The following is a 10,413-nucleotide window of genomic DNA, read 5'->3' on the forward strand; positions in this document are numbered from 1 at the left end:
AAGCTACGAACTCTCACGATTAAGAAGTGACTGGTTTATTGGAACACCCTGGTCTTCCAGGTTTGAAGATATGCGTATTCTAAACATCTAATTGTTTGGTCTGTTAGCTCTGTTCTTTAGTTTATTTTAATGAGATGTAAAACTGAAATTTCAGAAGTCGTCTTCCTAGTTATTATGCAAAACATCTAGAAAGACGACTTTAGACTTTTCTGAAAGTTATTTTCTTTAATACGTTTCTTTCGTTGCAACTTTAAAATTATCTTATTTTTTACAAAAGTATTTACCGGTGTCCGAATTTAATGAATTTATGCCGAGTCTCAAATCTGCTAAAACTGGGTTCAATTGAGCGCTGGCTTAAATATTGAAAAATTGAATACAATTTTAAGTGGAACCAACCATATTTGAGCGCCGGCTTAAATTAAAACCTCGGCTTAAATTCTTTAAATTCGGCCTCGGAAACCTAAAAATACGTATAACATTCGTATATATACGTATTTTTAGGTTTGGAATAAAAATGCGTATTTTCCATACGTTTGACATACGTATTTTCGTAACCATTTCCTTGGTAAAAATACGTATTTTGTATCCGTAAAAGTACGTTTATGAAAAACGTAAAAATGCGTAAGGAAAAATCCTAAAATATCCAATTAATCAGAGATTTTTATGGTTTTCTTATGCGTAAAAATATGTATTTTTAAGGCATATTCAAGCTCTAAAACCAAAAAGTTAAGAAGGTCATGAATATGATTACGCATGCACATTCAATTCAATTCAATACTCGTCTACACAAATTATTCACACCATCATCTTTCGTTCATCTGTATCCATCTAAATCAACATTCAGCATACACTGATCAAGTGTATAACTTCTATTTATCAAGAATCGAGAATTTACCATAGATAAAGATAGATTGCGCATAAGACGACATTTTTCATCTTGAAAGATATAAATGTACAGAGATGTTTTAAGATATTCCTATTATATAGATTACCTAGGTCGGTTGTGAACATTGGCTGTTCTTATGTCATTGAGTACTTGTGGCGTACATGAGTTCTGTAGAATGAAATTTAAGTTAGTTTAGTCCTTCTCATGTCCTTCGTCAGTTCTCGTCAATATGATATATTGCTCAGTGAAATATTGTTGTTCAAATAGTTCCATTCCCAGATTTTACACTGTATTATGAAATCCATTAAAACTTTAAACCACCCCGCTTATCATTGAAGTACACTTTGACCCCTAGAAGTATAAGTTCGCGGACTGTACAATTCTTCGTGATTTTGCGTACATAAGCTATCTGTTTATTTATTTATCTATGGAATTTACTGACATTGATTCCAATAAAAAAATCAATTTACTCCAAAACAATCGAAATTTTAAAACATTGTATTCCTAAAATATCATAAAATATATTTTAAAATGCTAACTTAAAAACGCATTTTTATGTAGCTGAGGTTTCGTGAATATATTACTATACTTGGTATGAAATTTACGAAAATATACGTATTATAAAGGTTGGCATCAAACTTTTAAACTTAATCAAAAAAATACAACATTTTAAGTAAAGAAAAACCCGATAAAATACGTAAAATATAAACCTAAAAACTTAGAAAATTTACTTGTAAAAAGAATGCTGCAAAAACTTCTTTTATACACAAGCTTGCTCGGCTAGGCTAAGGCTCGCTTGGGTATAAAAGGGTTTGCAACACTCTGTTTGCAACTCAGTATATCCTATATTTGCCATACTACCAGATCATCAATATATATTTTAAAGGTATTTTTTTCTCTTCACTCAGAAATGTTAGGGTTTTTGATAGGTTAAGACAGAGTTCTAGAGTTTTAGATTAGAGAGATTTTGATAAAGTATAAATGTTATTCGAAGAGTTTAGTCAGTAATTTATTGAGGACTAAAAGTTTAGTCAATACATAATTATTCGTAAAAATACGTTTCTGGGAAACCTACGCATTTAAAAAAAACGTTTGGTTTGATTTATGCGTAAAAATATTTATCTATAGGTAAGTTCTTTACCAAAAAGTTGAGTATACGAATTTTTACATAAATATACCTGTGTGAACCATATCCCTCAAATTTCCCCTGTTGTAAAGGTCGTCTCCGACAAACTGTACCTCCGTTGAATATACTTCGTCCACTCACCAAACCAAACCTTGCCAAGGATTTGCATAAACGTAAACAACAGCCGCATGGAGCTAATAAAACTTTAAGTGCATTAAAAGAACCCATTTAAACATAATTTCAGTGAATCATTTGCAATCAAATAGTGAACTTACTTAATCAGACGAATATTTATTTTCAGAAGAATTAAATTTGCTTTAGACTTCAGTACAAACAACTTTTGACCCAACACAGTTTTCTAGATTGTAAGTTCCATTCACAACAGTACCTTTTATTAATCAATTCACAACAATGCCTTTAAACCCGTTATTTATTGATTTACAACAGCAAAAAATATGATCCCCAATCCTGCTAAACCTACTAAACCTAAAACCTCCAATCCTACTAAACCTACAAAACCTAGAATTCCAATACTCATTTATTGATAATAAAAAAACCTTCAACTGTTTAATCTTTATTAACAATTATTATTTATATGCATGTACGTCAATAACAATTTGTATTTTGTAGGAAACCTCGTTACTGAAATATACATTTTCAAGAAGTTCTCATCTATCTGTGTGTGGTTGGAAAGAGTGTTTTCCTTGCCAACTCGCCTTATTTTCCCTCTTTCGAGTGTTATTCCTTTTGTTCGGTTCACAACCTGATAATACATATATCTATATACAGGCTTTAGTATTTAAAGGTTTTCGGTTCGGGTTAGATAGGGGTGTAAAAGCTGTTAAAATGCAGGAAACATTTAATGAAAAATTTGAAATTTGAGTCTTTCTTTTTAAATATACTGGTATACACTGGTGAGGATGAAACACAATAATTACATCGTTGATCCATATCCTTTAATACACTTGCTAAATTTAATTTTTAATGAGTACATACATATATTTCATAAAATTCTGAACATACAAATTTTGAGACAAAATAGAAAATCATAGATATTAAATTCGTATTGTATGATTAGAAGTATGACAAATAAATGATAGAACTTGAGATTTGATTTCAATCAGACTCAGTTTCTTAATTTTGTACAATTTATATCAATAATAATATTGTTTTATTCTTAGACTTCCCTCTGTCTAACACTTTATATATGCTTGGCAGCTTGCTATAAAAAAATCTTTTTTAAAAAATTGCATTAAAAAATTTAAATCCGAAAAAATTGATTTTACTTTCTAACTAAAATTTAAATAAATTGTACAAATTTCATCAGAGCTCAAGTTCTTTAAAAGTTTTTGGTCATAAAGAAATTGCATTTTTTTTGCTTTTTCATATAACAAAGTATTCATATACAGACATGCATTACGCAAAGCAGACGACATCAATTTTCGATTTTCTGGAATTTTTGTGAATGCTAAACAAAAAATAAGTTTCTTCATGTTTATAGTTTGTCATTTTCTTCTTCCAACGCCTTTTCCTCTTCAATTTTCAATTCCTAAATTATTTTTCAAAAGTATTAAAAAGCAATATTATTTTGATTTTATGTTTTATCTATATTATTCTATATTAACTTTTCCCAGTTATTTATCTTCTTTTACAGACTGTAGAGCACTAAATATATTCTTTGGTCGTAAATCAAATGAGTTGGTGATCAAAGAAACCAGTTTAATGCTGCAGGAAACCATCAAATTTCAGAAAAGAGACTGAGTAAATTAAGTCTCATCCTGTATAGTTTATACCTTCAGTGTCATTTCTTCAAGTTCCTTTTTACTGAGATGTGCAACAATGCCAGCTCCTATAGTGTCTCCAAGTACATTTATAGCCGTGCGAAACCTGGAGAAAATAATATAAAATTTATATAAATAATGTAGGACTAGGAGTTCACAAATTTTCAAATTAGGAAGAAAATGGGGAAAACTATTAAACCCTTAAAAATGCTGCAAGTTCCTATATGCTATGGCTTTTCTAAGAAGCATCTTAAGGGCCGACCAAACAGGGTTACCCCGCTGTAAAAAATGGTTGAAAGGGAGATTCCGGCTAGCAAATGTAGTTGAACCGAGAGCGAGAGAAACATTTTAGGATTCATTTGATACAAATAAGATGTTTTTACACCGCATTATTTCTAAGTAAGAGAGTATAATTCGTTTGTAAAATCTCACCCGAGGGAATGGTTACGCAGAAGAAACGTTTTTGAACAATTATTTAATGAAAAGCGTAAAAAATATCATTAATAAACTTAGAAATTAAATAGAAATTTAAAAATCAAGCTTAAAACTTTTATAGAAATTTAAAAATCAAGCTTAAAAATTAAATGGTATTACCTATCCAGCAACCAATCAAGGGATAGAATTATGGATATGGATTCAGATGGAAGACCAACTGTATCCAGAACCATAACCATGGTTACCAATCCAGCCTGAATTAAACAGCAATACTAAAATGATTATTTCTCTTTTTATTTGGTTTGGACTAACTGGACTTATGGAATTTTAGCAGATTGTATTCTTCTTCTTCTTCTTCATGTTACGCCTTATCAAAAACATTGAAGGCAAAGGCTTGTTGTCGATCAAATTTAAAGAATAGCATTTAAAGATATTTTTTTAATCAACCAATAAAAATCGAAAAATCGGAAACTGTAGGGAAAACTGCTTCTAAATTACCTGGGGTATTCCTGCAGCACCAATACTAGCACAGGTTGCTGTTATAGAGATTGCAATTATCTAAATATAAATATTATACCCACAGGGACTTAATTTTACTTTATCTTATTTCAGAGTTTAAACATTTTGATTGATTGATTGATGAAAAGATGTTTTCTATATAGGTCTTAACTGTTTCTATCACTTATAAGTGTTAAGACATTTTTTATTTTAATATCTGTTTAATGACTTCTTTTGAATATTTTATTTGATTAGTTTAATAAAAATGTTTGAATTTTTTTTTTACTCGCAATGGGCTTTTAAGAAAGTATCAATAACAAAACAAACCAAAAAAACATTTGATGAACGCCCTGATTCACTCTAACGACAGCTACAATGCAATGTTAAAATTTGACGGAAATAATTTTATGAAACTATTTTAGATAATACTTTGTCCCTCGCTAAACCTCGGGACAAAATTAAATCTAAATTGAACCTTCTCGATAAAGAGAAAATTTCTGTTTAACACTGCGAACCAAAATAATATCATTATAAATAGGTAATTATATTATTTTTATTGAATTTGTCATGAAATTAAATAAATTTATTGAACACCACCCTGACAAACGTCTTGTAGTTTAGATTCCCTTATTATAATTTTTCAAATTCATTAGTTTCATGAAAAAAAGTTAGAAAAAGTTAAAGGAAGGATAACTAATCGTTTTAAGTTAAATAAACCTAAAGATGGTCTTTGGTCTTGATGGAGTATGGTTAACATAAATCAAAATAAGATTAACAACTATTAAAGGGAAATTCTAAAAACTCCAATAAATGACTATAACAGGCAGTACCTGGCCTATGCTGGGAAAGATACCGTTCATCTGCGCAATAAAAATTGCCGCAACAGCTTCATAAAGAGCAGTCCCGTCCATGTTGATAGTTGCACCAATAGGCAATACAAATCTGAAAATATTAAAATATTAAGATAAAAATAAACATTACTTAAAGTTTTTACTACGTTAAATATTTCTATATATATCATTTTTAAGAACCTGCACTTAACATTTGTAAGCATGTATTATTAATGTAATTAGTGTAATATTGAAAATTAACAATTACAAATTAAGACATTTTTAGTTAAAAAATAGAAAATAAGACAACTATCATTTCACAGTTTTCTTGTCACATCTTTAATACCTACTAATACGCGGGTCAACCCCATTCTTGTCCTCAAGTGCGTTCATGGTGACTGGCAGAGTAGCTGAGCTAGAAGCTGTGCCAAACGCCGTCACATAAACATTTGCCATATTTGCCAGGAATCTAAACATTTGGCAAAACGAATTGATTGTTTTCAAATGAACAAGACAATATGAGCCTTTTAAAATAAACTGAACAGGAAAACGCCGATTTATTACATAACATAACATAGTATAATATAAGATAATATAGTATAATATGATATAGAATAAAAAAATATCTATATTATTTATAATTCCTTGCAATATCAGTTAAAAATGAAATTTCCAAAAAAGGAAAAGAAAGAAAAGACTAAAATAAAGTGCTGCTTTTTCATGATTAACAAATATGATAGGATGCGGTTACATTTATACAAATAATTATACACCCTAAGAAAAGTAATAAATATATTTAGGTAGTTTTAAACTTGTTAAAAATGAAAAAGCGTTTAAAATATGAAATAATTAAAAAATCATGCATTTGTTACATTTTTGATTAAATTAACCTGAATGGTAGGGATCGAGTGCATATTATATAGATGAGAGGTAGTGTGATGAATGCTAGAAAATACAAACAATTATTAATTAAAATATTAATAACCAACAAATTCAAAATGACTTAAGTTTAAAGTAGACAAGTGATGCATTGTGTTCATTAAAAAGAACAAACAAGTTTTTTAATTGAATAACAATATGGAACTCTTTAAAACTGTTCTCGCATATTTCATTAACTATTTTTTTTGCAATTACTAATTCTTTCGTTATATTCGAAGTTATGGGTTAACCTTTGTAGATTTGAACTTAGTTATCATGCATAAAAACAACATCTCTAGTTTATCTATTATTTGTACCGTGAATACATAATCCTAGCATGACAGTTCCAAAATACCAGCCAAGCTTACCAAACTCTTCAGCAATATTCTAAACATGAAAGGGATAAATAAATGAGATTTAGAAAAGAAAAATCAAGATAATTTGAAGTATGAATATGATGAACTAAAATAATTAAATAAATGGGGGGTAAGGGATCAATATTGAAATGAATCAATGATCAAACGATTTTTAAGAAAAAATATCAAAATAAAGGAAAATTTCAATTTATGAGGATGAATATTAACACAATTGATAAATAAATGTAGGTATATGGAACAAAAAAAGATTAAAAAAGTTCTAGAAAAATTATATTAAAGTTATATCGAATGAGAGAGAAGAGTGAGTTTGAACAATTAATAATAATGGATAAATCATAATATAAATGAAAATGAAGGATGGATGACTAATCCTATATAGGAGGGTGAATGAATGACGAAGGACAAATAATATAAATGAAAATAAATAAATAAATGATGGAGAATGAACAAGTCATAATATAAATGAAAATGAATATATAAATAATGAAGGATGAACAAATAAATGAAAATGAATTGATGAATGATGAAGGATAAATAAATCATAATATAAATTAAAACGAATGGATGAATGATGAAGGATAAATAAATCATAATATAAATAAAAATGAATGGATAAATGATGAAGGATGAATAAATCATAATATAAATGAAAATGAATGGGTAAATGATGAAGGATAAATAAATCAAAATATAAATAAAAATGAAGGAAAGAATGAATAAAAAAGAATTAATATATAAATGGTAATGAATAGATGAAGAATGAAGGATGAATAAATCATAATATAAATGGTAACGTATGGATAAATAATAAAGGATAAATAAATCAAAATATAAATGAAAATGAATGGATAAATGATGAAGGATGAATAAATCATAATATAAGTGAAAATGAATGGATAAATGGTGAAGGATGAATAAATCATTAAATATATCAATAATTACATCCATCTCCAGTATCTGACTGGCTATAAGGAAAAGAACTCCTATTGGTGCTAGATGGATTATCCACGTTGTAACCTGGAAACCAATGATTCACAAAGGTTAATAAGTACACCATGGAGTTCAAGAAATAACTTTAAAATCTGAACAACAAGAAAAATAAGATAATTTGTGAACAATTTCCTTCATCATGACAACACTAACACTCTCCACAAACCTAGATATAAAAATATTAGTTTAGGAATCTAACCAAATATTAAGTTTATATTAAGTTTATTCTTTTGGACTGAACATTTAGAGATATCATTAACAATTTTTTCCTTTAAACAGTTAGAAATTGCATCTTTACTGAGTATTTTAAATACTTTTTCTACCTCAGCAACGGTATCCCCTCCTCTTCTGATAATGATATAGCTATCCCTGTCACAATTGAGAAAACAACTAAAATAGAAAAAACATGGTTACGAGTAATATATAATAATGATAATGACAATAATAATAAATATATGGGCCGGTTATACATAATCTTATTTAGTTTATTGATTATAAATAAAATATGTTCACATATAAAAGACATTTTTTTCTTTCTAAATTGTAGAGAATAGATTTCTAGTATAAAATAATTATAATATTAATTGATAATAAAAATATGTTTTAAATCAACTAATTATTCCCCCCCCCCTGGCGCTGCCTATAGTTGTGTAATTACTAACCCAGACAAATCTCATCTTTTGAGTTCTTTCCACAAACTCAAATTTGCCAATCGCAATATCTTTGCAACCTGATTGTGCAAACCTTTGATATGTTAAACTTAGATCTGACAGTATTCATAGTTTGAAATAAAGGTCTACGAAAGAAATATGGATTAGAAAAGCAGAGTTTGTTACAAGAAAATAAAAAGTATAAACTTACCGAGTCCTAGAATATTTGTAGAATTTGTCCAGTTGCTTGTAACTTTCCACGTGTTTTTATCATCAGGATCCTCTCCAGTTATATTATTCTAGATTTATGAAAAATAAATATAGAATACATAAATAAAAAGCCAAAAATACATTCCAGGTTTTCTTAAAGCTGTACAATCTATTATATCAATTATTGTATTTATTAAAGTATTTTTCAGGGAATAAGGTCAAATTCAATATTCAGATTATCAGGTAATAAAGGAATTGAGTCTTGGTTACAAACTCAGATTTGCTAAACCTTATTTCATTGTAACCTTATGCCCATCGGAGACCTTAGATATTTCAATCAATACATTCTGCCAAATCAAATAATATAAGTTTTAAATATCAAAAGTTACACCACCAGGTTGCAAAGATATATGGATTAGAAACTTTGAGTTTGTGGCAAAGACTCAATTGATGAATTGAATAAAAAATAGAATGAAATAGCTATACTTACAAATTCTTCCCCTGGATATATAATAGATGTCTGATATTGTTGCAGGTTAGCTTGGATTATATTGGGAGGAAAACAATTTCTAAAAATAGCAAAGTTAAGATCATGAAAAAATGAATAAAAGCTTTATTTTGATGTACAAATTATGTATATTAAAATGCAAATTACGGTTACAGGAAAGGATGTTAATAGATAAAGATTGTAAAAAAATTTCATAATTGTCTACAAAAGGAATTTTCGCAACTATTCTTATAAGATATTTTCAACAATTTCGGAAGAGTCAAAGAGAGATTTTTTTATGAAAAATAATTTGTTTTCGTTTTCCAACCTTATTAGGTCCATTAAAGTATCCGCAGTTGTTACATTCCGCTGAACCTTCTCACCTTCCTAATAAAATAATGATTATTCGCAAATTGGGTATTTTTAGCATCATATTTTATTTCACTGTGTACGTTGTAGGGTTTCCAGCGAAAAGTAAAAATCGTTTCGCGTAAATTTCGGGAAAATTTATTTTATCGCGACCATTTCGCTTCATTTTCGTATTTTGTTCGCTCCCTAAAAATGCAAAAAGTTTCGTTTTTTTTCGCAAAATTTCGCTTCCATCTGTTTCGCGAAATTAAGCGAAAAAATAATGGGGAAAAATGCGAAAATTTCGCCAAAAATAAAAAAATTTTAAAAACAAATGCAAAATCTTAGCGAAAAAGTTGCGAAAATTCATCCAAAAAGACTAAGTTTCCCTATAGTATTCTCCGGAAATGTAATAACTAAATTTAAAGGAATTGAGTCTTTGCCACAAACTCTGATTTTCTAATTACTATATCTTTGGAACCAAATGTTGTAGACCTAAGTTATTTCAAACTATGAATTCTGTTAGATCAAATAATCTGAGTTTGAAATATCAAAGGTTTGCAACATCGGGTTCTAAAGACATTGAGGTTTAAATATTTGAATTTGTTCCGAAGACTCAATTCCTTTGTTTCCTTCTCCAAAAAGTTCCGGATGCACATCACATAGATTTACGTAAGGGGGAATTGGGAATTTAAAAAAATAAAGGAATCTACATCATTTCACAGATTCATAGAAAAATTATAGAAATTCTAAATTCTGAAATAAAAACTAAATAAATTTTCTCCAAACAGTTAAATCAGATTTACAGTTAACTACTTATCTAATATTTTCAGGTTAGTTATAAATATTTTCAGGCTATAGTTATAAATATTTTCAG

General features: G+C 28.5%; 1 protein-coding gene across 3 annotated transcripts; it reads right to left on the reverse strand.

The window, feature by feature from the left end:
- Window positions 1–2,685: 2,685 nt before the first annotated feature.
- LOC111716675 (excitatory amino acid transporter 3) lies at window positions 2,686–9,603 on the reverse strand. Of its 3 annotated transcripts, none has more exons than XR_002768564.1 (15): window positions 9,517–9,603; window positions 9,192–9,270; window positions 8,703–8,790; window positions 8,165–8,231; window positions 7,974–8,007; window positions 7,794–7,868; window positions 6,792–6,861; window positions 6,447–6,501; window positions 5,903–6,025; window positions 5,557–5,668; window positions 4,727–4,786; window positions 4,388–4,482; window positions 3,806–3,899; window positions 3,328–3,561; window positions 2,686–3,114 (listed from the first exon to the last, which is right to left on the reverse strand). XR_002768564.1 is itself a non-coding variant. In XM_023492156.1 (14 exons), exons 1-14 carry the CDS (start codon window positions 9,528–9,530, stop codon window positions 3,508–3,510), a joined length of 1,020 nt encoding a protein of 339 aa, XP_023347924.1. In that variant the 5' UTR covers window positions 9,531–9,603; the 3' UTR covers window positions 2,686–3,507. The 3 variants fall into 3 exon arrangements, 1 of the variants encoding a protein (XP_023347924.1); XR_002768563.1 differs by having other exon boundaries at window positions 2,686–3,145; XM_023492156.1 differs by having other exon boundaries at window positions 2,686–3,561.
- Between the last annotated feature and the right edge of the window lie 810 nt (window positions 9,604–10,413).

This window comes from Eurytemora carolleeae, unplaced genomic scaffold (genome assembly GCF_000591075.1).
Source record: "Eurytemora carolleeae unplaced genomic scaffold, Eaff_2.0 scaffold2070, whole genome shotgun sequence".
Classification (NCBI taxonomy): Eukaryota; Metazoa; Arthropoda; class Copepoda; order Calanoida; family Temoridae; genus Eurytemora; species Eurytemora carolleeae.

Coding starts and splice junctions, on each gene's coding strand:
- LOC111716675 (XM_023492156.1), bottom strand. Junction 8,791..9,191: donor TATATCCAGGGGAAGAATTT/GTAAGTATAGCT, acceptor TCATAAATCTAG/AATAATATAACTGGAGAGGA. Junction 6,502..6,791: donor GCTAGGATTATGTATTCACG/GTACAAATAATA, acceptor TGTATTTTCTAG/CATTCATCACACTACCTCTC.